The 27,322-nt window shown below is 44.0% G+C and overlaps 1 protein-coding gene across 1 annotated transcript in view; it reads left to right on the forward strand.

Moving 5' to 3' along the window:
• LOC135512334 (sodium/potassium/calcium exchanger 3-like) overlaps positions 1 to 27,322 on the forward strand; it is a 154,415-nt gene that overhangs the window by 113,537 nt on the left and 13,556 nt on the right. Inside the window, exons 3-7 of the mRNA XM_064934256.1 lie at positions 12,147 to 12,223; positions 12,583 to 12,657; positions 12,790 to 12,874; positions 26,852 to 26,955; positions 27,108 to 27,182. Coding sequence (XP_064790328.1) covers positions 12,147 to 12,223; positions 12,583 to 12,657; positions 12,790 to 12,874; positions 26,852 to 26,955; positions 27,108 to 27,182 — 416 coding nt within the window. The remainder of the gene's footprint in view (positions 1 to 12,146; positions 12,224 to 12,582; positions 12,658 to 12,789; positions 12,875 to 26,851; positions 26,956 to 27,107; positions 27,183 to 27,322) is intronic.

Raw genomic sequence — 27,322 nt, forward strand, 5'->3', positions numbered from 1 at the left:
AAGACATAGGGAAAGAAACAAAATTGTATACAACATGTATAAAAGGAAATTATGAAAGCATAAAGTAGTAAACATCTCGTGAGCTAATACCTTGACCCTACCACAAACCCTGTGCTGCGCGGCGACAAAAGCGATGACCACAAACGCACCCCAGCTGGTCAGGAAAAAAGACATCAAGCTATGATGTATAAATGAAAACCTTTACCAGACGATAACGATCATCTCTCAAATATAAAATAGGGACAAGTAGTTAAACAATCACCATCCTCCTGAGTTCACCCTCCCCCAAAAATATTATAAATACACACATGTACGCACATGCACAAGTGTAAAGCTATCAGCTAGTTGGCAATTAGGTGGCCCGCCAGTGAGTAGCTTATCCCTGTCTCGGTATCACTAACGATTGCATACATCTCTAACAATAAACAAGCCAGCAAACGTAAAAGAAGCTAAAATTCCCTGAAGTAATGTAAACAACATAGTTAGGCTTGAAACCCAGTCAAAAGTCACATAACTATTTAACCAAACCCGACTGGACCTCTGCGTAAAATAAAAGTATACAGCAAAACTTTAGCTACCTGGCATAGTGTGGATGTATAGTAGCTATAGCTACACCCATGTAAACTTAGCGAGCTGGCTAAATAGCACAGCCAACATTAGCTATGATCCAACTTTACCTTGCCAGTCATTATCACCCTAGCCATCTAGCAGGCCAGCCAGCCAGTCGATCATATGAGTAATTTTGTTGTTTCCTCATGTGCTAACAGTTCACTATCCACTGTATCCAAAAGACAGTTCCTCGGGGTGTAGTAGATGTGAACAAGTCAGGAAGTTCTTTCCTCATGTATGTTTCAGCCATCTTCACATAGTCAAATGTACGCTCGCCATTCTTAGTTTCGATCCACAAAGTCGCTGGGTAGCACAGGCCGTATGCCAAGCCAGCCTAAATCAGAAGTCTCTTCAGTGGGGAGAAAGCAATCCTCCTATTGTGTAGTGTGGGAGAAAGATCCGGAAAGATCATGATTCTGGCATCTCCGTACTTGAGCTCTCCCTTTGCTCGGGCAGCAGAGAGGATGCGTACAATGTCCTGGTACCATAGAAATGTAATGACAAATGCTCTGGGTGCAACCTGGCCAAGCAGCACCTCTGTAGGGTGCGATTGGGCCCTCTCGATCTCCAGCGGGAATTTCGGGAATCCATTCCTGTAGAAAGGAGATTGCGTCTCTTCCCTCCACGGCCTCCGGCAAACCTTGAAGTCTCAAATTTGAGTGCCACATCCAGGATGCCAGCCTGGTGGTCAGCATGGTCTTTTTCTAACTTTGTCACTCGTCCCTTTGTGACTTTCTGGTCTTCATGGAGTTTATCGACCAGTACATCAATTTTGCTGAGGTGTTCAGAAATTGTCTCTTGGATTTTTGTTATACCCTTGTCCATCTCCATTCTGAACCATGCGAGTGCTTCTTCTGAGCTAGCATCCGCCAAGGCCGAAGGAGGGCTGTCAGAGAGGGGCATTTTTCCATGCCTCATCTTAGGTTTTGACATATTGGGCATCTTTTGCTTTGGGGATACAATAGATGTTTTAACTTCCTACTCACTGTTAACGAACAGGTAAACCATGTCAAAATGCCTTAAAATTGTTTGAAAGTTCGAGGATGCTACGCAGATGCGTCTTGTTAGAGCATCGCCATTGTTGGAAGTCCCCCACTTCCTCCTGTATTCATATTTAATGAATATTGGTTGTGTTTCAATCACAAAATAACAAACCGAGTGTTACCCAGCTTACAATGTTAAGCTGCACACTCTGAAGAGCTCAGGGTGAGTAGATGAGCTCAGGGCAAAAATCTCCTTCCAGAGAGACATCAGGGACTGTAACATACTTGTTACGCAACAGGACAGTTAACCTGCGCTGCCCTCAAACCAAAGCACGCTGCCTGCTAATTATCTATAGGTTGTTTCAACTTGTTAATTTCAAATTATTTTCTAACAAGTTTTTGTATTAAAAATAAATAAACAACAGTTTGAATTGAGGTGTGTTCCGCCTCCTCATTAATTCACATAAGAAGTAGCCCATTTCACTGTTGTGGACAATTTATGTTTGAGGCTTTACTGAGCCGGAGAAACTTCTCTCTTCTCCCAAGCACTTCCCCAGTGTTTCCCCAGATCAAGTATGAAGACATTGCACATCTCGAGTCAGAATTGTTCAAACTTTTTCCCCCAGCACATTTTAAGGCTAGCGCCCGCATTGCCTTCATTGTTGTTTTCCTTACAAATTGGACTTAAAACAAATAATAACTTTGTAAATGTATGCGTTCTTATCAAAGTCAGTGCCTAATTTTCTGTATATTGTGTTGTTGTTTCTAGAGTAGCATTCTGTATGTATATATGGATCGTAATTTATTTACTGTTTTATTCACGTTTTCATGTACTGGTGACAAATCATGCGTTCCGATTCCTGCATAGATTATAAAGGTGTAAAATACTTTTTTGAAGTTTGTACTATTTATGATGAGCTAATGCTAAGCTATTTGCCAGCTATGTGTGGCGCCATATTTGTTGACAACATACAATGCATTCTGTTTGTCACGTAAGCATCTGTCAGATAAAAGATTTTATAACAAGGGGTAGTTCACTCGACTGATTTATGGTGCTTTCAAGACAACTGGGAACTGTGAAAAATACGAGGTCAAATCATGACGTCAGTGATCTTCAGGTCGGAAGGTCTAAGCTCTAGAAAGAGGCCCGAGTTCCTGAGTTGGAATTCTGAGTTGGAAGACCGTTCAAAACTATTTTTCCCAGACGGAGCTTGTTTTTGTATCGAGTTCCCAGTGGTTTTGAACGTGACATCAGATTGTCACGTTCAGTATGGTATGGTACCACAGGGTTGCCAGCTCAGACCACACTTTCCAGGGGTTTTCTTTTAATTTAGCGTATAAACTTATCCTGTGTTTGCCCCCCATTTATTGATAAATCCCCCATCATAGTAATATTTCCTGCATCATATCCCCCCACGATACCTTCCACGGTTTCTGCCCCCCATAGACTTGAAAACCCCCCACAAATGAAATTAACCCTCCCCCACATCTGGGGTGATGATCTGTGTGGTGATAACATTTTATTTGCTTTGTGATGTCTCAAAAATGGTAAACGAATTGTTAAGTCATGTGCTCCGGTTCTTGTATACACTGTAACAAGTACATCAAAGATTTGTAATATGCTGAAAAGGGGCCAAACTAATTTAATATTTTTCAGACAATGGGCACTGCTATCTTTGAATTTGACTTTGTTTGTTTGCGTCTTATGGTGAATGGCATTCTGGGTTTAGGGAGTTTTCTCTTGTCTAACATAAACAAAGATGGCTGCCATCATAAAGAAAGTACCTGCTGTTTGTTAGCTTAGCTGACACACATCTCTTTTCTAAACAATATTTAATTTCTCCCTTGTACTCACCAGAGCTGTGATACATTGTAAACAACTCTCGCTGTTAGGTGGCTAACTTATGTTTTGTTTTTTTGTCAGCGCAACCTGTTATTTAGATTGGTTTATGGGATGAGTTTGGCTGTGGATGTGTTCCGTGTGATGTTTGGATGATAAAGTTTTGCATTTATCTTTTACAATAAAAGGTGAAATTGAGGCATAAATTTACGAATACCTTTATTTCCCAGCAGTACAAAACATTGTTTAGATGCTTTTCAGACAATGCTGTTTAGACACATTTGTTGCATCATACGTCCCGTTGCTACTGTTCCAATCACATATTTGTGATGGGTCGCTGCAGGCACGAGTCAACAATGATCACATATATATGACCGTACACCTCAAAGGGTTAATATGCAGGAATATTTCACTTTCTCTGGTCATAGGAGTAACAACATGAATTGGTGCATGAGGCTGCATGACTGTGGAAGACTGTGTCCCCTTTTCTCAGGGGAGGGAGGGAGAGGAGAGACGTTGAGCCGGGTGAGAGGCAGCCTAGCCTTACTGTTTCTCCCTCCCTCACTTCACTCAGACTGACTATCAGATGTGCAGGCCAATAGTCCAGTAAAAAAAAGCTAATTATTTTGCTCACTCAGCTGTGCTTCACAAGTAATACAACAAAGTACCTATTGCCAGTGTGATCATATACCTTGAATTTTGAAATATAATTTCAAAATGGTCTGAGAAGAACAACATTGGCAGGGAAATTCAAGCATAGCTAATATGCAGTGATAGTGTATTGGGCCAATAGCCCACTGCACAAAACCTCATTGCTACATAACTGTTTTTAATTGTTTAAGGATGCCTTACATTTTTGAAGTCATGATTTGAAAAAAAAAATCTGATCGGTAGATCTTGAATTGCATTTTGACTCAGAAAGTGATCTTGACTCAGAAAAGGTGTATGACCACTGCATTGGAATGTCGCGTTTATAGATGTTGAAGACTATATTTCCCGGCTGTCCCACCAACAACATCAGCTGTGGTGAAAGCAGCTGTGTGACCCAAGAATGGCGCTACAATGCCACTGTGATATGTGCGTGCGTGTATAACTGCAAGCCTCAATCAAGTTAATCTGTACTCATATAGCACATTTCAAACAAAGTGGGTGCAATCCAATGTGCTTAACACGAAAGGAGGAAACTATGAATAGGTGAACCGTGTGTGTATGTGCCTTCTGGGATGTAGAAAGCTAGCTCAGTGCTGTCTCTCTAACAACATACACTCCCATATTCCCATCACAAAGAAAAACAAACTACACCGCCAGGTGAAAACCATCTGTTTTGTGGTGTCTGTCTGCACTCAGTGTGTTTTTTTTACTGCTCTCAAAAGGATGCCCCTCCTGAGATCTGAGATCTCTTTAATGATGTAGAGGATTTGGAGGACTCGTCCTACTCTCTCTCTCTCCAGCACACAGCCTTATGTAATGATTGTGATGCTTATGTAAGCAGAGAGAGAGAGAGAGTAGTCAAGTCTTTGTTGTTCCTCAGCAGCTCTCTGCCCCCTGCAAGCCATCACAGCTCCCGGAGCGCCCAGGTCAATCCTGCCTGATCCAGTCTAGATTTAAAAGTCAGTGATTTTAGGTGTGTGCGTGTGCACGCACATGCGCGTGCGTGTATTTGTGTGTGTGTGTGTGTGTGTACGCACAAGCATGGGTGGGTGCTTATGTGTGTGTCAGGTTTGGCTTAAGACTGAATAGATTAGAAAAACAATAAAGAGCATCCTGTTTTGTGTATCTAAGTTATGTATAGAGTACATCAGAGATATAACCATCCACCAAAGTCATGACAACAACCAAAGCCCTAAAGGGACAGATGTGGCCAGAGTGTGAAGGTCTCATGGGTAACACGCCATCCACTTAGGTTACACTTTGATGTCATACACAACAGTGATAGGTCATCTTAAGGTCACATACGGTCAGTGTCACATGGAGCAAAATTAGCACCACGCACATACAGAAATCCCAATTGTTAACACGTTTGGACCCAGAAGTAAATAAGGAAGCTGACCAAATTTCACAAGAATTTACTTATATGTTGTGTAATGTTCTTTTGAGTAAAACCAGATTGTATTCTACCCCGCTTAACGTTTTTTAACAATAGTTACAACAACCGTAGCTCTTCTAACACCCCTTACAGCACTTATGATGTCCTAATACTGTGTCATTCTCACTTTTTTTGTCAGTATGGCAATATGCACTTAACCAGACTTCTGCATTATGTTCAGTAGTAGATTCTGTATTTCCAGCAATGGCTTATGCAGAGAAAAGCATACTGTTTTGAGCCATCAGAAAGAACATGGAGTAGACTTTAGTGTAGGGCTAAATAAGGGACAGAGCACTCAAAGCTATTACTATGGCATCAGAATATTCACAGAATCTATGCTGAGATTACTCTATGAATGACCTCATCCCCATGGTAGCAATATCACTTTTTCACATAGGGGCATGGGTCGATGGTCTCTAACTGGCAGTACTTACTGTAATGCAATGTTTACCAACCGCAGTCCTTGAATACCCCCAACTAGGGTTGCAAAGGGTCGGACATTTGGCAACAGCTCTCGTGGACATTCATGCAGCCAGCATGCCAATTGCACACTCCCTCAAAAATTGAGACATCTGTGGCACTTTTATTGTCACCAGCACAAGGTGCACCTGTGTAATGATCATGTAATGAGCTTTTCTGGGATCTTTACATATTTATATATTGTGTTTTATAATTTTGTTCAATATATTTAGAATGAACAGCTAGCTCATGAACGAACGAGTTCACCAGGGAGAATGCAACAAGCATGCAGATGCAATATGTGTAACACATTATCTAACTGGAGATAGCTAGCTAACATATAAGGGGGAACTGCCCCAAAGAAATCGCAGGATTTCATAGAATAAATTAGAACAGAAGTCATAAACAGCTCAATGCTTGAAGCACAGCAAAGAGCTGCTGGCAAAACGCACGAGAGTGCTGTTAGAATGAATGCTTACGAGCCTGATGCTGCCTACCATCGCTCAGTCAGACTGCTCTATCAAATATCAAATCATAGACTTAATTATAACATAATAACACACAGAAATACGAGCCTTTGGTCATTAATATGGTCGAATCCGGAAACTATAGTTTTGAAAAACAAAACATTTATTCTTTCAGTGAAATAAGGAACCGTTCTGTATTTCATCTAACGGGTGGCATCCATAAGCCTAAATATTGCTGTTACATTGCACAACCTTCAATATCATGTCATAATTACATAAAATTCTGGCAAATTAGTTCGCAACGAGCCAGGCTGCCCAAACTGTTGCATATACCCTGACTCTGTGTGCAATGAACGCAAGAGAAGTGATACAATTTCATCTGGTTAATATTGCCTGCTAACCTGGATTTATTTGACCTAAATATGCAGGTTTAAAAATATATACTTCTGTGTATTGATTTTAAGAAAGGCATTGGTGTTTATGGTTAGGTACCGTCGTGCAACGATTGTGCTTTTTTCGCAAATGCGCTTTTGTTAAATCATCCCCCTGCTTTGCATCGATTATATGCAACGCAGGACACGCTAGATAAACTAGTAATACCATCAACCATGTGTAGTTAACTATTGATTATGATTGATTGATTGATTGTTTTTTATAAGGTAAGTTTTATGCTAGCTAGCAACTTACCTTGGCTTCTTACTGCATTCGCGTAACAGGCAGGCTCCTCGTGGAGTGCAATAAGAGGCAGGTGGTTAGAGCGTTGGACTAGTTAACTGTAAGGTTGCAGGATTGAATCCCGGAGCTGACAAGGTAAAAATCTGTCGTTCTGCCCCTGAACAAGGCAGTTAACCCACCGTTCCTAGGCCGTCATTGAAAATAAGAATGTGTTCTTAACGGACTTGCCTAGTTAAATAAAGGTTAAACAAAAAATAAATGGAAACAAGATGCACCTGAGCTCAATTTCGAGTCTCATAGAAAAGGGTCTGAATACTTATGTAAATTAAGTATTTCTGTTTTTATTTATTTTTTTAATTGCAAACATTTTTAAAAACCTGTTTTTGCTTGGTCATTATCAGGTATTGTGTGTAGATTGATGAGTGTCATTTTTTTTATTTAATCCACTTTGGCTGTAACGTAACAAAATGTGGAAAAGGGGAAGGGGTCTGAATACTTTCTGAATGCCCTGTATGCTTTCATACTGCTTCAATACAAAGAGCAAAAGATCATACTGGATAGAGCTTGATCTTCTGTTATGTGTTTTAAGACTAGGAAGAATGACATGGTAAAAGATGCCCCAAAAGGGCTTTATTCAGTTGATTCATAATTCAACAAAATACCACTACCACTAGCAAGAATCACTGAACTGAAATAAGCTGATGTGAACTCCAACACAAAAGCCCTCTCTTTATTGATGGAGAGAGCTATTTTGTTTATCTAATCATCTTGCCAGCTCTTGTTTTGTTGTTGTTAATGTAGTTATTTGTTGGTTGGTTTTTGCTGGTTGGCATGTGGTTTGTAATGACTCGCACCATGTGTGTGTGCCTTTGTATATGTCTGTGTGTTTGTGTGTGGAGCTCTGAGTAGTGAAGCTATTCTTGTTAGTTGTGCTGTTGGCAGCAGGGTTGGTGGGGTGAGTGGGTCCCTGAGTGGTTACCCTGTATAAGTGTAGGCAGCACTAGTCCAGCACTGGGTACAGAGTGGACAATAGCCTTGGGCCTGCTTGCTTTGGCTGCAGAGCCACTGTGTAAAATGCATTCCGGTGTGTTGCCTACTGGGAGAATGTGTCTGTACTGCACTTAAGGGATGGTGGTAGGAAGGGAGGGATCAACCTAATTTTATTTGTCACATGGTTCGAATACAACAGGTGTAGACTTTACCGTGAAATGTTTACTTATGAGGCCTTCCCAAAAGTGCAGAGTTAAAAATAGTAACACAAGAAGAATAAAATACACAAGAATGAAGCTATACTGAACACAAATATAAACGTAACATGTAATGAGTTCGTCCCATGTTTCATGAGCTGAAAAAGCTTTTCTCTCAAATGATGTGTGCAAATTTGTTTACATCCCTGTTAGCGAGCATTTATCCTTTGCCAAGATAATCCATCCACCTGACAGGTGTGGAATATCAAGAAGCTGATGTTTTCTTCTGTCTTTTCCTTTTTTCTCTTTAGTTCCTTCTCTTGGTTGTTGGTGCATTCTTGGGGGGTGGGGAATGGAATTAATTTTATTATTTATTTTTTCTTCCTGGGGTACTGTGGGAGGTGTCTCGAATTGTTGAGGGACAGCTATTGGGGAACTGTGGGGGGATCTTGGAGGGTTCGGGTTCACGTTTTTTTGGGCCTGGTGGTATAGCGGTCAACATGCCCTTGAGCAGGGTATTGACCCTGTGTAACGGTATTTGTCGTCTGAAGAAGAGGAAGAGGAATCATCAGACCAAAGTGCAGTGTGGTAAGTGTTCATGCCTTTTATTGGAACTGAACACTATAACAAAAATAACAAAGAGAATAACCGAAACCGAAACAGTCCTGTAAGTTGCAAAACACTAAACAAAAATTAACTACCCACAAAAACCATGTGGGAAAAAGCTACATAAGTATGGTTCCCAATCAGAGACAATGATAGACAGCTGTCCCTGATTGAGAACCATACCTAGCCAAAACAAAGAAATGCAAAAATATAGAAAAAAGAACATAGAAGGCCCACCCAAATCACACCCTGACCAAACCAAAATAGAGACATAAAAAGCTCTAAGGTCAGGGCATGACAGTACCCCCCCAAAGGTACGGACTCCGGCCGCATAACCTGAACCTATAGGGGAGGGTCTGGGTGGGCATTTCTCTGCGGTAGCGGCTCTAGTGAGGGACGTAGAACCCGCTCCACCTCTGGCTTGGCTCACTTAGGTGGCGCATCTCGAGTTGGAACCCTCGCCGCCGACCCCGGACTGGGGACCATCGCCGCCGACACCGGGACTGGGCACCCTCGTAGCGGGCCCCGGGACTGGGCACCCTCGTAGCAGGCCCCGGGACTGGGCACCCTCGTAGCGGGGCCGGGACTGGGCACCCTCGTAGCGGGGCCCGGACTGGGCACCCTCATTGTGGGCCCCGGACTGGGCACCCTCGTTGAGAGCTCCGGACTGGAGGGCATCGCAGGAAGCTTCTGACTGGAGGCCGACACTGGAGGCTCCGGACTGGAGGGCGACACTGGAGGCTCCGGACTGGAGGGCATCGCTGGAGGGTCCGGACTGGAGGGCATCGCTGGAGGGTCCGGACTGGAGGGCATCACTGGAGTGTCCGGACTGGAGGGCGACTTTGGAGGGGGGAGACGCAGAGACAGCCTGGTGAGTGGGGCTGCCACAGGGCCCACCAGGCTGGGGAGACCTACAGGAGGCCTGGCGCATAGAGGAGGCACCGGATGAACCGGGCTGTGGGGGAGCACTGGAGCTCTGGTGCGCAGCCTTGGCACCACTCCTCCAGGCTGAATGCCCACTTTAGCCCGGCCCCTCCAGAGTGCAGGCACAGGTCGAACCGGGCTGTGGGGGAGCACTGGAGATCTGGTGCTTACTACTAGCACCTCTCCATTAGGCATAGGACAAACTGAACCGTCCCAGCACCCTGGAGACACAGGATGCAGAGCCGGCGCAGGATACCCTGGGCTGAAACGGCTCACCAGAGACCAAGCGTGCTGAGCTGGCACAATCCGCCCTGGATGGATGCCCACTCTTGCATAGCACTTGTGGGGGGCTGGCCTATAGCGCTCCGGGCTATGAGCGCGCACTGGAGGCACCGTGCGCTTTACCGCATAACACAGTGCTTGACCAGTACCACGCTGCTTCCGGTAAGCACGGGGAGTTGGCTCAGGTCTATCGCCTGACTCCGCCAATCTCCCCGTGTGCCTGCTGCACTGCCTTGCCTCATATCTCCACCTCTCAGCTTTAGCTGCCTCCAGCTCTTCTTTTGGGCGGCGATATTTCCCAGCCAGTCTCCAGGGTCCCTGTCCGTCCAATATCTCCTCCCATGTCCAGGAGTCCTGAAACCTCTGCTCCTCCATACCACACTGCTTGGTCCGCTTGTGGTGGGTAGTTCTGTAATTCGTCGTCTGAAGAAGAGGAAGAGGGATCATCAGACCAAAGTGCAGTGTGGCAAGTGTTCATGCCTTTTATTGGAACTGAACACTATAACAAAAAAAACAAAGAGAATAACCGAAACCGAAACAGTCCGGTAAGGTGCAAAACACTAAACAGAAATTAACTACCCACAAAAACCATGTGGGAAAAATGTACCTAAGTATGGTTCCCAATCAGAGACAACAATAGACAGCTGTCCCTGATTGAGAACCATACCCAGTCAAAACAAAGAAATATAAAAACATAGAAAAAAGAGCCAGTTCCTCTGTCCAGTGTCTGTGTTCTTTTGCCTATCTTTTCTTTTTATTGGCCATTATGAGATGGGTTTTTATTTGCAACTCTGTCTAGAAGGCCAGCATCCCGGAGTCGCCTCTTCACTGTTGACATTGAGATTGGTGTTTTGCGAGTACTATTTAATGAAACTGCCAGTTGAGAACTTGTGAGGCGTCTGTTTTTCAAACTAGACAATCTAATGTACTTGTCCTCTTGCTCAGTTGTGCACTGGGGCCTCCCATTCTTTCTATTGTGGTTAGAGCCAGTTTGCCCTGTTCTGTGAATCGAGTAGTACACAAAGTTGTATGAGCTCTTCAGTTTCTTGGCAATTTCTCGCATGGAATAGCCTTCATTTCTCAGAACAAGAATATACTGACGAGTTTCAGAAGAAAGTTCTTTGTTTCTGACCGTTTTGAGCCTGTAATCGAACCCCTAAATGCTGATGCTCCAGATACTCAATTAGTCTAAAGAAGGCCAGTTTTATTGATTCTTTAATCAGGACTACAGTTTTCAGCTGTGCTAACACAATTGCAAAATGTTTTTCTAATGAACAATTAGCCTTTTAAAATGATAAACTCGGATTAGCTAACACGATGTGCCCCATTGGAACACAGGAGTGGTGGTTGCTGATAATGGGCCTCTGTACGCCTATGTAGATATTCCATTAAAAAAACATCAATTTCCAGCTACAATTGTCATTTACAACATTAACCATGTCTACACTGTATTTCTGATCAATTTGATGTTATTTTAATGGAAAATAAAAATAGCTTTTCCTTACAAAAACAAGAACCTTTCTAAGTGACCCCAAACTTTTGAACAGTAGTGTACATCTGTGCTCCTTCGTCTTTTCTCAAATGTGGTCATATTTCCCTTGTTTTTGTCTCCCACACATGGCTTGGCTCTCTCTGTCACTCATCCCGCTCTCCTCTCTATCTCGCTGTCTCTTTTCTCAACCCCCCTCTGTCTCTCTCTCTCTCTGGGGCCTTGTCAATTCCTATGAGTTGAGATAGCTGTGTTGTGTTTGGGCACTGAGGGCAGACTGAAGATAGCTGACTCACACAACCTCTTGGGTGTTCAGAGTGAGAATGTCACCGCGCATTGACTAGCCATCAACATGCATGCACACACACTGCTCCACTCACAAATACACACAAACAAACACGCAATCATGGCAAGGCTATTTTTAGGTCTTGTCACTCAAATAGACTGTGTATGGTTGTGCCAGTGCGCATGTCTCTGCTGCACTAAATGAGACTGTGTTTCTCCCTGTTTAGTAATATATGTGTGTGTTTTCTCTCCAGCGTTACATGAGTTCCCCACAGACCTGTTCACCAACCAGGAGCGCACAGAGGGAGCGGTGGCCCTACACGTCCTGTTTGTGAGTGTCCAACCCCTCAACACACACCTGTACACACGCTCTACTATACATACACTTTTGCCACGCTACCTTCCACTGACTGTGTGATGCACTGACCATACATTTAAAAGCAGGATTATTTTTATCTCTGGCTGGCTGGGGTGCGACATGTTGGACAGAGGCTTAGCTGACATATGATGCCACTGGCACAGAGAGTGTCTTGGCTTAGGATACTTTTGCGCAAAAGACAGACACATTGAACTAAGGGACACTATTTGTGCATCACATGAAGAAACTCAAGGTTCCCGAACACTGCAGAGATCACCAAGTTTGTTCATGCATGGGTATGTGTTTTTGTCTTGTGCTATACTCCTCTGTAGGCCATGTACATGTTCTATGCACTGGCTCTGGTGTGTGACGACTACTTTGTTCCCTCTCTGGAGAAGATATGCGAGGTAAGAAGGTTATGCACTCTTCTGTAACAGGGTCGGGGTCAATTCATTTGGAATTTCAAGGATACAGTTCTTCTTTTCAAGATGTGCTTTCTACTCTCTGTCTCTCTCTCTCTCTCTGTCTCTCTCTTTCAGCGTCTACATCTTAGTGAGGATGTGGCAGGTGCAACCTTCATGGCAGCCGGCAGTTCAGCTCCTGAACTCTTCACCTCTGTTATCGGTGAGACATGTACAGACACACGGATGGACACATCTTTGTCATTTATTAGACACGTTCCACTTGGCACAAACTGATTGATTCAATGTTTTTTCAAAGTAATTTGTCAACATATTGTGATGTGGAATCTACATGGAAAATACATTGGTTTGGAAAAAAGTAATCAACTGTTGTTTTGAGGGTGAAATTTCAACCACAGGATTATGTCATCATTGTAACCAATTTTCAACATATTTTAGACAGGGTTTGTCTATGTTGAATTTTTACCTTTGGAACAGCATCAGATCTTCAACGCTATTTACTGTACATGATCAAAAACTGAAAATAGACAATATATATTGTATTGTCCTTGGATTTCAAGCTTTGGTTGATTTCAAATGTAATCTTCAAGTTAATCATTAAATGTTAGATCTCCATCTTTGGTCTCCATCTCAACCAAAAAATCTAAGTTAAAGAATAGCACTAAATCAAATTTTATGTAAAGTGTATTTCAAGTTTGATTAGATTTAATCATATTTTTTAACTTAGATTTTTAGTTGAGATGGAGACTTAAATCCAACATACTGTATATATTATTACTTGTATACCAACTGGAATTAAACATCTTATTTATTTTTATTTAACGAGGCCTATTTACAATGACGGTCTACCCTGGCCAAACCCTAACCCGGACGATGCTGGGCAAATTATGCACCGCCCTATGGGACTCCCGATCACGGCCGGTTGTGATACAGCCTGGAATCGAACCAGGGTCTGTAGTGATTAGAGGTCGACCGATTATGATTTTTCTTTTCAACACCGATACCGATACCAATTATTGGAGGACAAAAAAGCCGATACCGATTAATCGGACGATTTTTAAAATGTATATATATATTTATACACACATTTTTGTAATAATGACAATTGCAACAATACTGAATGAACAATGAATACTTTTATTTTAACTTAATATAATACATATTATGGGCTTTTGGATGGATGTTCTTAAGGTGATTCCACAGGTTGGTGGTATTTTTTGATTTAGCCGTTTAGCCTTACATCTTTATCACAAATAACACACCTTGTTTTCCCTGGTGCCAATTCCATGTAATAGTCCCACACTGGTGCTCTGCTTTTCTCTGCCATCTGTAAAACACACACAGCTCTGAAGTGACAATGATAATGAAGAGTCTGCTTAGGAGACAAATACTCTCAACTGTTTGAATAAAAATAGAGTTCAAGTGGCCTGTGATGAATGTTGAAAACAAAAACTGTAATTTCTATATGCAGGAAATCCTATTTTAATAATGGACATGGTAAGAATTGACTAGCAAAATCTGAAAAGCGGTTCCTTCATTCATTTATTCCAAAAGATATTTTTAGATTCACTTAATTAAAATAAGGTCTGTGTTTCGTGTAGGCTTACACCACCTTGCCAATTTTATAACTGTGTAGATATCCATAGGACAAGGTAACTCTGATCAATATTGGCTAAATATAAGCGAAGGTCATTTTTTTTGTAGAGTGGATTCATGAAAATATTTTGACAAACGTTACCGTATCCTAGTGAGATTTACACGGGTATCAAAACGCAGAGGCGGTTAAGCCTGCACGAAACACAGACCTTAATTGAAGTAGATCAAGACATTCTCTATGGAAGACATGAACGGTAAAATAACGAAGGAACCCCTTTCAAGTTCAGCCGCAAGTTATTACAAGAATTATAACGCGCCGACTATTTCTCTCTAAACCATATACCTTTGACTATTACGAGCCTGCTGCTGCCTACCGCCCCTCAGTCAGACTGCTCGATCAAATATCAAATCATAGACTTAACTACAATAAACACACAGAAATACGAGCCTTAAGTCAAATCCGGAAACTATCACCTCGAAAACAAGACGTTTATTCCGTTCCGTATTTTATCTAACGGGTGGCATCCATGAGTCTAAATATTCCTGTTACGTACATTGCACAACCTTCAATGTTATGTCCTAATTACGTAAAATGTTGGCAAATTAGTTCGCAAAGAGCCAGGCGGCCCAAACTGTTGCATATACACTGACTCTGCGTGCAATGAACGCAAGAGAAGTGACACAATTTCACCTGGTTAATATTGCCTGCTAACCTGGATTTCTTTTAGCTAAATATGCAGGTTTAAAAATATATACTTGTGTATTGATTTTAAGAAAGGCGTTGATGTTTATGGTTAAGTACTTTTGTTATGTACTTGAGTGAAGACCCAAAAGCGGTTTTAACAGAAAACAGAGTTCTTTTAATGAAAAAACAGGAACGGCATAGATCCTCTTCCGACGTTGTCAATAGAACAAAAGAACATTAGTAGAGTGCAGGATGCACCTGCCAGGCAGACTCCGACAGGATAGGACAAGGTGGAAGCAACGAGACGATAGCTTGCTTCTGGCATGAAAAAACACAAACAAGAATCTGACACCGAAAGTAGCAGGAACAGAGAGAGAAATAGAGACCTAATCAGAGGGAAAAGAGGGAACCGGTGGGGAAGGGTGAATGAGCTAGTTAGGGGAGATGTGGAACAGCTGGAGAAGGAGAGACAGAGAAGGTAACCTAATAAGACCAGCAGAGAGAGACAGAGTGAAGAGAAAGGACAGGAACAGACATAATAAGACATGACAGTACCCCCCCCCACTCACCGAGCGCCTCCTGGCGCACTCGAGGAGGAAACCTGGCGGCAACGGAGGAAATCATCGATCAGCGAACGGTCCAGCACGTCCCGAGAGGGAACCCAACTCCTCTCCTCAGGACCGTACCCCTCCCAATCCACTAGGTACTGATGACCACGGCCCCGAGGACGCATGTCCAAAATCTTACGAACCCTGTAGATAGGTGCGCCCTCGACAAGGATGGGGGGAGGGACGAGCGGGGCGCGAAGAACGGGCTTAACACAGGAGACATGGAAGACCGGGTGAACGCGACGAAGATAGAGCGGGAGAAGAAGTCGCACTGCGACAGGATTAATGATTTGAGAAATACGGAACGGACCAATGAACCGCGGGGTCAACTTGCGAGAAGCTGTCTTAAGGGGAAGGTTCTGAGTGGAGAGCCATACTCTCTGACCGCAACAATATCTAGGACTCTTGGTCCTACGCTATTAGCGGCCCTCACAGTCTGCGCCCTATTACGGCAAAGTGCCGACCTGACCCCCTTCCAGGTGCGCTCGCAACGCTGGACAAAAGCCTGAGCGGAGGGGACGCAGGACTCGGCGAGCTGAGATGAGAACAGCGGAGGCTGGTACCCGAGGCTACTCTGAAAAGGAGATAGACCGGTAGCAGACGAAGGAAGCGAGTTGTGGGCGTACTCTGCCCAGGGGAGCTGTTCTGACCAAGACGCAGGGTTACGAAAAGAAAGACTGCGTAAAATGCGACCAACAGTCTGATTGGCCCGTTCGGCTTGACCGTTAGACTGGGGATGAAAGCCGGACGAGAGACTGACGGAAGCCCCAATCAAACGGCAAAACTCCCTCCAAAATTGAGACGTGAACTGCGGGCCTCTGTCTGAAACGACGTCTGACGGAAGGCCATGAATTCGGAAAACATTCTCGATAATGATCTGAGCCGTCTCCTTAGCAGAAGGGAGCTTAGCGAGAGGAATGAAATGAGCCGCCTTAGAGAATCTATCGACAACCGTAAGAATAACTGTCTTCCCCGCTGATGAAGGCAGTCCGGTGATAAAATCTAAAGCGATGTGAGACCACGGTCGAGAGGGAATGGGAAGCGGTCTGAGACGGCCGGCAGGAGGAGAGTTCCCAGATTTAGTCTGCGCGCAGACCGAACAAGCAGCGACAAATCGACGCGCGTCACGTTCCCGAGTGGGCCACCAGAAACGCTGGCGAATGGAAGCGAGCGTACCCGAACGCCGGGGTGGCCGGCTAACTTGGCAGAGTGGGCCCACTGAAGAACGGCCGGACGAGTAGGAACGGGAACGAACAGAAGGTTCCTAGGACAAGCTCGCGGCGACGGAGTGTGAGCGAGTGCTTGCTTTACCTGCCTCTCAATTCCCCAGACAGTCAACCCGACAACACGCCCCTCAGGGAGAATCCCTCGGGGTCGGTGGAGACGTCAGAAGAACTGAAGAGACGAGATAAAGCATCAGGCTTGGTGTTCTTTGAGCCCGGACGATAAGAAATAATAAACTCGAAACGAGCGAAAAACAGAGCCCAACGAGCCTGACGCGCATTAAGTCGTTTGGCTGAACGGATGTACTCAAGGTTCCTATGGTCAGTCCAAACGACAAAAGGAACGGTCGCCCCCTCCAACCACTGTCGCCATTCGCCTAGGGCTAAGCGGATGGCGAGCAGTTCGCGATTACCAACATCATAATTACGTTCTGACGGCGATAAGCGATGAGCGAAAAACGCGCAAGGATGGACCTTGCCGTCAGAGAGGGAGCGCTGAGAAAGAATGGCTCCCACGCCCACCTCTGACGCGTCAACCTCAACAACAAACTGTCTAGAGATGTCAGGTGTAACAAGAATAGGTGCGGATGTAAAACGATTCTTGAGAAGATCAAAAGCTCCCTGGGCGGAAACGGACCACTTAAAGCACGTCTTAACAGAAGTAAGGGCTGTGAGGGGAGCTGCCACCTGACCGAAATTACGGATGAAACGACGATAGAAATTCGCGAAGCCAAGAAAGCGCTGCAGCTCGACGCGTGACTTAGGAACGGGCCAATCAATGACAGCCTGGACCTTAGCGGGATCCATCTTAATGCCCTCAGCGGAAATAACGGAACCGAGAAAAGGAACAGAGGAGGCATGAAAGTGCACTTCTCAGCCTTCACATAAAGACAGTTCTCCAAAAGGCGCTGGAGGACGCGTCGCACGTGCTGAACATGAATCGGGAGAGACGGTGAAAAAATCAGGATATCGTCCATGTAAACGAAAACAAAAATGTTCAGCATGTCTCTCAGGACGTCGTTAACTAGTGCCTGAAAGACAGCTGGAGCGTTAACGAGGCCGAAAGGAAGAACCCGGTATTCAAAGTGCCCTAACGGAGTGTTAAACGCCGTCTTCCACTCGTCCCCCTCCCTGATGCGCACGAGATGGTAGGCGTTACGAAGGTCCAATTTGGTGAAAAACCTGGCTCCCTGCAGGATCTCGAAGGCTGAAGACATAAGAGGAAGCGGATAACGATTCTTAACTGTTATGTCATTCAGCCCTCAATAATCCACGCATGGGCGCAGGGACCCGTCCTTCTTCTGAACAAAAAAAAACCCCGCTCCGGCGGGAGAGGAGGAGGAGACTATGGTACCGGCGTCGAGCGATACAGACAAATAATCCTCGAGAGCCTTACGTTCGGGAGCCGACAGAAAGTATAATCTACCCCGGGGGAGTAGTTCCCGGAAGGAGATCAATACTACAGTCATACGACCGGTGTGGAGGGAGAGAAGTGGCCTTGGAACGACTGAACACCGTGCGCAGATCGTGATACTCCTCCGGCACCCCTGTCAAATCACCAGGCTCCTCCTGTGAAGAAGAGACAGAGGAAACAGGAGGGATAGCAGACATTAAACAGGTCACATGACAAGAAACATTCCAGGATAGGATAGTATTACTAGACCAATTAATAGAAGGGTTATGGCGCACTAGCCAGGGATGACCCAAAACAACAGGTGTAAAAGGTGAACGAAAAATTAAAAAAGAAATGGTTTCGCTATGATTACCAGAGACAGTGAGGGTTAAAGGCAGCGTCTCACGCTGGATCTTGGGGAGAGAACTACCATCTAAAGCGAACAAGGCCGTGGGCTCCCCTAACTGTCTGAGAGGAATGTCATGTTCCCGAGCCCAGGTCTCGTCCATAAAACAGCCCTCCGCCCCAGAGTCTATCAAGGCACTGCAGGAAGCAGATGAACCGGGCCAGCGGAGATGGACCGGAAAGGTAGTGCAGGATCTTGAAGGAGAGACCTGAGTAGTTGCGCTCACCAGTAGCCCTCCTCTTACTGATGAGCTCTGGCTTTTACTGGGCATGAGGTGACAAAATGACCAGCGGAGCCGCAGTAGAGACAGAGGCGGTTGGTGATTCTCCGTTCCTTCTCCTTGGCCGAGATGCGGATACCCCCCAGCTGCATAGGCTCAGCATCCGAGCCGGCGGAGGAGGGTGGCAGTGATGCGGCAGGTGGCAGTGATGTGGAGAGGGGAGCAACGGAGAACGCGAACTCCTTTCCACGAGCTCGGCGACGAAGATCAAACCGTCGCTCTATGCGAATAGCGAGAGCTATTAAGGAGTCCAGACTGGAAGGAACCTCCCGGGAGAGGATCTCATCCTTAACCTCGGCGAGGAGACCCTCCAGAAAACGAGCGAGCAAAGCCGGCTCGTTCCAGTCACTAGAGGCAGCGAGAGTGCGAAACTCAATAGAATAATCCGTTATGGATCGATTCCCCTGACATAGGGAAGACAGGGCCCTGGAAGCCTCCTCCCCAAAAACAGAACGGTCAAAAACCCGTATCATCTCCTCCTTAAAGTCCTGATACTGGTTAATACACTCAGCCCTCGCCTCCCAGATTGCTGTGCCCCACTCACGCGCCCGTCCGGTAAGGAGAGAAATGACGTAGGCGATGCGGGCTGTGCTCCTGGAGTAAGTGTTGGGCTGGAGAGAGAACACCACATCACACTGAGTGAGGAATGAGCGGCACTCAGTGGGCTCCCCAGAGTAACACGGCGGGTTGTTGATCCTGGGCTCCGGAGACTCGGAAACCCTGGAAGTGGGCGGTGGATCGAGGTGGAGTTGGTGAACCTGTCTTGTGAGGTCGGAGACTTGGACGGCCAGGGTCTCAACGGCATGTCGAGCAGCAGACAATTCCTCCTCGTGTCTGCCTAGCATCGCTCCCTGGATCTCGACGGCGGAGTGAAAAGGGTCCGGAGCCGCTGGGTCCATTCTTGGTCAGATTCTTCTGTTATGTACTTGAGTGAAGACCCAAAAGCGGTTTTAACAGAAAACAGAGTTCTTTTAATGAAAAAACAGGAACGGCATAGATCCTCTTCCGACGTTGTCAATAGAACAAAAGAACATTAGTAGAGTGCGATGCACCTGCCAGGCAGACTCCGACAGGATAGGACAAGGTGGAAGCAACGAGACGATAGCTTGCTTCTGGCATGAAAAAACACAAACAAGAATCTGACACCGAAAGTAGCAGGAACAGAGAGAGAAATAGAGACCTAATCAGAGGGAAAAGAGGGAACAGGTGGGGAAGGGTGAATGAGCTAGTTAGGGGAGATGTGGAACAGCTGGAGAAGGAGAGACAGAGAAGGTAACCTAATAAGACCAGCAGAGAGAGACAGAGTGAAGAGAAAGGACAGGAACAGACATAATAAGACATGACAACTTTGGAGCAACGACAGTCGTTGATTGATTGTTTTTTATAAGATAAGTTTAATGCTAGTTTGCAACTTACCTTGGCTTACTGCATTCGCGTAACAGGCAGGCTCCTCGTGAGGCAGGTGGTTGGAGCGTTGGACGAGTTAATTGTAAGGTTGCGAGATTGGATCCCCCGAGCTGACAAGGTAAAAATCTGTCGTTCTGCCTCGTTCCTTGGCCGTCATTGAGAATAAGAATGTGTTCTTAACTGACTTGCCTAGTTAAATAAAGATTAAATAAAGGTGTAAAAAAAATAATAATAATAATAGGCAAAATCAGTGCCCAAAAATACAGATTTCCGATTGTTATGAAAACTTGAAATCGGCACCAATTAATCGGCCATTCTGATTAATCGGTCGACTTCGAGTAGTGATGCAGTGCCTCAGACAGCTGCGCCATTCTAGAGCCACTAATAAATTCACAAAAGATACATCTTCTTCAAATGTTGATATTTGGTTTCGTTGACAACCAAACACAATTCAATATAACATCTTCAATATGGTAAATAGCCTAATAACTTGTTGACAAGTTAAGAAATAATATGTTGGATTCACGCCTCCAATGAAACCAGAATAGGATTAAGCCAGTGGCTCAGATGAAATTATCCAAGCAGTAAATGTACTTTAAATGTTGATATTTGGTAGCGTTGTCAACCCAACACAATTCAATATAATGTATAATATAATAGCCCAGCTAATTTCTTAAAGGAAATACCTCATTTACATAAGAATTCAGACCCTTTGCTATGAGACTTATGTATTCATAGAAAGAGTGCATGTTCAAGATAACATGTAAAGGTTGCAGGTCTGTGAAGATATTCACAATTGCTATAATAATCTGTACAGAATCTTGGAACAGCATTGATAACTTGCACTATGTACTTTAAATGTAATCTCAACTGCAATCCAGGTAATTTAGGGTGTAGGGCATGTAGGGTGGTAGGTAGCCTAGCGGTTAGTGTTTGCCAGTAACCGAAAGGTCGCTGGTTTGAATACCTGAGCCGACAAGGTGAATAATCTGACAATGTGCCCTTGAGCAAGGCACTAAGCTCTAATTTGCTCCAGGGATGTCATACTACTATGGCTGACGCTGTAAAACAACATATTTCATTGTAGCTGAGGTGTATGTGGCTTTTTTAATTTGGGGGTTGTGCTGTTAGATGCACAGTGATAAGACATTAAAGAAGCACAGTGATAACACATTAAAGAATCACAGTGATAACACATTAAAGTGTTGTATAAGTAAGGGGTAAACACTGACATTCTGTACATTCTTTGGAAATAATGGACGAGGCAGCAGGGCGAGGCTGAGCCGAGCCCCTTTGCGGGCATTTTTCCAAGCTAATGTACAGTACAGAACGGAGGTGTTTATTCCACTTATACCAAAGTTGCCAAAAAACAACAATACTAATGTACACATTTACAAACCAAAACAATTTGGGGGATATTTTTATAAGAGATGTCATACTTTCGCATCTTTTGGTTGCTAGAGACGCGACCCAGTCGTTCATTTGATAACTTCAATATTTATGGACGAGAACCAGTTGTTCGTTCCACAGTGCATTCAGAAAGTGTTCAGACTTTTTACACATTTTGTTACGTTACAGCCTTATTCTAAAATTGCCAAACATGCATTATTTTCCTCATCAATCTACACACAATAACCCATAATGACAAAGCAAAAACAGGTTTTTAGACATTTTTGCAAATGTATTACAAATAAAAAAGAAAATACCTTATACATAAGAGGGGTATAAAAAATGTCTGCAGCATTGGAGGTCCCCAAGAACACAGTGGCCTTTATCATTCTACTTTTGTAATACAGTATATAGACTAAAGTTAGGCCTATTTTTACAAACAAATGTAACAGTATTTATTCAAACTTAAAATGTCTGCAGCATTGGAGGTCCCCAAGAACACAGTAGCCTCTATCATTCTTAAAACCTCTTAATTAAGGATACACCCCTTTTTTCAATTTCTGCCTAAAAGGACATACCCAAATCTAACTTCCTGTGTTTTCAGGTCCTGAATCAAGAATATGCATATTCTTGGTACCATTTAAAAGGAAACACTTTGAAGTTTGTGGAAATGTGAAAGGAATGTAGGAGAATATAACACAACAGATCTGGTAAAAGATAATACAAAGAAAAAAACAACCGTTCTTTTGTATTTTTGTTGTACCATCTTTGAAATGCAAGAGCATGGCCATAATGTATTAATCCAGCCCAGCTGCAATTTAGATGTTGGCCACTAGATGACATCAGTGTATGTGCAATGTTTTAGACTGATCCAATGAACCAAGACTGCCCAAATGTGCCCAATTTGTTTATTAATAACTTTTCATGTTCAAAATTGTGCATGGTCCTCAAACAATAGCATGGTATTCTTTCACTGTAATAGCTACTGTAAATTGGACAGTGCAAAAACAAATCAATGCTAGCTAGCTAGCTGTTCGTAATTTTTTTCATCAGTGGACCAGTGTTTACAATGTATCCAATTTTGGTTTGTGTGGTTGTTGGTTTAGCTTTCTGTAACTTTGATTAAGTAGGGTCTAGGTGTGTAGGCGCATATTGCGTCATGACTGCAAGGTGTCCCGATATCTATTTCAACTGTCCCATTATCTGGTTTTATTGTCCATTCTAGAATGCCCTTCTAACCAGTCAAAAATGAGTATTCAATAATGCTGTGGTATTGTCACGCCCTGACCTTAGAGATCCTTATTTATTCTCTATGTTTGGTTAGGTCAGGGTGTGACTCGGGTGGGAGAATCTATGTTTTCTATTTCTTTGTTGTTTTTGCCTAGTGTGGTTCCTAATCAGAGGCAGCTGTCTATCGTTGTCTCTGATTGGGGATCATATATGAGTTGTGATTATCCGTTTGGGTTTTGTGGTGAGTTATTTTCTGTTTAGCAGTTTTGTTGCCTGACAGAACTGTGCGCTTTCGTTTTTTCTACTTTGTTGCGGTGTTCAGTTGTATTAAAAATCATGAACACCTACAACTCTGCACCTTGGTCTCCTTCTTCAACTCACGAAGGTCGTTACAGGTATAAATACAAAATATCTGACATTGTATTGCCATTTGAACTTTGTTTTGCATTTAGATGGTTGAAAGTATAGTGATAACACATTCATAATTCAAGAAAGTTCTGGCTTTCTTTTTGAGTGGGTGAATACAGGTTGAAATCTTATTGATCAACCAAATATCATCCAAATGTCCACGTTGAAATGACATGGTGTGCCCAGCTGGATACCTTTTTCATTACTTTATTAGCAGGCCCACTATGTTTTATGTCTTAGGGTGGCAAGTAGCATAGTGGTTAGGAGGTTGGGCCAATACCCAGTTCAAATTAGTTAAGATGACGCCGAAGAGGATGGTGCCAAAGAGGATGGCTGACATTTTACATGTTGTAACCAATTCTGCTATTTTGTTAATTTTTTTGTGTTATATACTTATTTTTTTAGTTATTTTGTACGTAATGTGGCTGCTACTGTCTCTTATGACCGAAAATAACTTATTGACATCAGAACTGGGATTATCACCGCAAACTGGAATAAGCTTTTTCCTTTAACGAGTCCAAAGAGAAATATATACTGCTCTCACGGGAACAAGCTCCGATCCCCGTCATTTGCATGAAGAAAAGACGGAAGAAAAGAGGACGCAGTTCAGGCTGTCTTTTGAGAATCCATAGGCGAGCGAGTAAACTGCCATCAATTCTACTTGCTAACATGCAATCATTGGAACATAAAATTGATGACCTACGATTATCCTACCAATGGGATATTAAGAACTGTAATATCTTATGTGTCACCGAGTCGTGGCTGAACAATGACACTGATAATATAGAGCCTGAGGGATTTTCAATGTACCAGCAGAACAGAGAAGATACGTCTGGTAAAGCAAGGGGTGGGGGTATGTGTATTTTTGTCAAAACAGCTGGTGCGCGATGTGTAATAATAAAGAAGTCTCGAGGTATTGCTCGCCTGAGGCAGAGTACCTTATGATAAGCTGTAGACCACACTATCTACCAAGAGCGTTCTCAGCTATATTATTCGTAGCCGTCTATTTACAAACCAATGCTGCCACTTAGATCTCACTCAAACAACTCTAAGGCCATAATCAAACAAGAAAATGCTCACCCAGAAGCGGTGCTCGTAGTGGCCGGGGACTTTAATACAGGCAAACGTAAATCTGTTTTACCAATTTTTTACCATTATGTCACATATGCAACCAGAGGAAAAAAACTCCAGACCACCTTTACCCACTCACGGAGATGCATACAAAGCTCTCCCCCGCCTTCCATTTGGCAAATCTGACCATAATTCTATCCTCCTGATTCCTGCTTACAAGCAAAAACTGAAGCAGGAAGTACCAGTGACTCGCTCAATATGGAAGTGGTCAAATGGCGCGGTTGCTACACTACAGAACTGTATTGCTAGCATAGACTGGAATATGTTCCGGGATTCAGCCAATGGCATTGAGGAGTATACCACCTCAGTAATTGGCTTCATCAATAAGTGCATTGACGACATCGTCCCCACAGTGACCGTATGTACTTCAATTCACATACCGCCCCAATAGATCCACAGATGATGCAATCTCAATCGTACTCCACACAGCCCTTTCGCACCTGGACAAAAGGCACACCTATATGAGAATGCTATTCATTGACTACAGCTCAGCGTTCAACTCCATAGGGCCCACAAAGCTCATCACTAAGCTAAGGACCCTGGGACTAAACACCTCCCTCTTCAACTGGATCCTGAACTTCCTGACGGACCGCCCCAGGTGGTAAGGGTAGGCAACAGCGCGTCTGCCATGCTGATCCTCAACACTGGGGCCCCTCAGGGGTGTGTACTTAATCCTATACTCTCTGTTCACCTATGACTGCATGGCCAAACACGACTCCAACACCATCATTAAGTTTGCTGATGACACAACAGTGGTAGGCCTGATCACTGACCGATGAACAGCATATAAGGAGGAGGTCACTGCCAGGACAACAACCTCTCCCTCAATGTGAGCAAGACAAAGGAGCTGATGGTGGACTACAGGAAAATGTGGCCGAACAGGCCCCCATTAACATCAACAAGGCTGTAGTGGAGCGGGTTCGAGAGTTTCAAGTTCCTTGGTGTCCAGATCACCAATGAGCTATCATGGTCCAAACACACCAAGACAGTCTTGAAGAGGGCATGACAACACCTTTTTCCCCTCAGGAGATTTGGCATGGGTCCCCAGATCCTCAAAGTTCTACAGCTGCACTATCGAGAGCATCCTGACCAGTTGCATCACCCCCTGGTATGGCAACTGCTCAGCATCTGTTCGTAAGGCACTACAGAGGATACTGCAACACTGGGGCCAAGCTTCCTGCAATCCAGGATCTATATAATAGGCGGTATCAGAGGAAAGCCCATAAAATTGTCAGACTGCAGTCACCCAAGTTCTAGACTGTTTTCTATGCTACCGCACGGCATGTGGTACCGGAGCACCAAGTTTAGGACCAAAAGGCTCCTTAACAGCTTCTACCCCCAAGCCATAAGACTGCTGAACAATTAATCAAATGGCCACCGGACTATTACATTGACCCCCCCCTCCTCCATTTGTTTTGTACACTGCTGCTACTCACTGTTTGTTATCTATACATAGTCACTTCACCCCTACCTACATGTACAAATTACCTCTAACCTGTACCCCCGCACACTGACTCAGTACCGGTACCCCCTGTATATAGTCTTGTTATTGTTTTGTTATTGTGTTGCTTTTTATACTTTAGTTTATTTGCTAAATATTTTCTTAACTCTTCTTGAACTGCACTGTTGGTTAAGGGCTTGTAAGTAAGCATTTCACGGTAAGGTTGTATTCGGCAAATGTGACAAATAAAATTTGATTTGAAAATGGTCACTTGTTCAAATACCAAGCCAACAAGGTGAAAAATCTGTTGGTGTGCCCTTGAGCAAGGCACGTAACTCTAATTTGCTTCAGGGGATTGTACTACTGTGGCTGACCCTGTAAAACTGCACCTATCCGGTGTATGTGACAAAAACACTTTATTTTTAATGAGTGACAGTGATATTCAATATAACTCAGAGCAGTTTGCCGATCACTGCACCTGTGCACAGCCCATCTGTAAATAGCCCACCCAACTACCTCATCCCCATATTCTTTTTTTGTTGCTCTTTTGCACCCCAGTATGTCTACTTGCACATCATCATCTGCACATCTATCACGCCAGTGTTAATGCTAAATTATAATTATTTTGCCACTGTGGCCTCTTTATTGCCTTACCTCCTTAATCTTTCTACATTTGCACACGCTGTACATAGATTTTTCGATTGTGTTATTGACTGTACATTTGTTTTTCCCATGTGTAACTCTGTTGTCTTTGTCACACTGCTTTGCTTTATCTTGGCCAGGTCGCAGTTGTAAATGAGAACTTATTCTCAACTGGTCTACCTGGTTAAATAAAGGTGAAATAAATAAAAAAATATTTTAAACTGTATGCATACTGTATATGTTAACCATGTCAATAGTTTACATGTATAAGCGTGTAACCCTCAATTCCTAACCATTGTATAACCCATGGGTGTTCTGTCTTTTCACTGTCTCTGTGCAGGTGTGTTCATCACTAAAGGGGATGTGGGGGTGGGCACGATCGTGGGCTCAGCTGTCTTCAATATCCTCTGCATCATTGGAGTGTGTGGAATATTTGCTGGCCAGGTAGGTTTCTGTACCTTGGCTTGCACAGCAACAGACACAGACACACAGGAAGGGATGAAAACGTGGGGGTGAAATGTTGGGTCTTCCACTCTTACGGACCGTTCCTCTCCCTCCCCTCTCTCTCTCTCTCTCTCTCTCTCTCTCTCTCTCAGGCAGTGCATCTGTCTCGTTGGTCTCTTATGAGAGACTCTATGTACTACACCCTATCCATCACTGCTCTTATCGTGGTGAGTGGAGCCTGACCATTGCAAACCATTGAAGTGGGCCTTAGTGTGTTGCCTCCTGCTGATCAGATGGTGTATCTACAGAGTGGATCCATATACTCATGTTTACATCAGAGAAAAGTGAACCCCAAAAGCTAATACTG

This window comes from Oncorhynchus masou, chromosome 24, assembly GCF_036934945.1.
Source record: "Oncorhynchus masou masou isolate Uvic2021 chromosome 24, UVic_Omas_1.1, whole genome shotgun sequence".
Taxonomy (NCBI): Eukaryota; Metazoa; Chordata; class Actinopteri; order Salmoniformes; family Salmonidae; genus Oncorhynchus; species Oncorhynchus masou.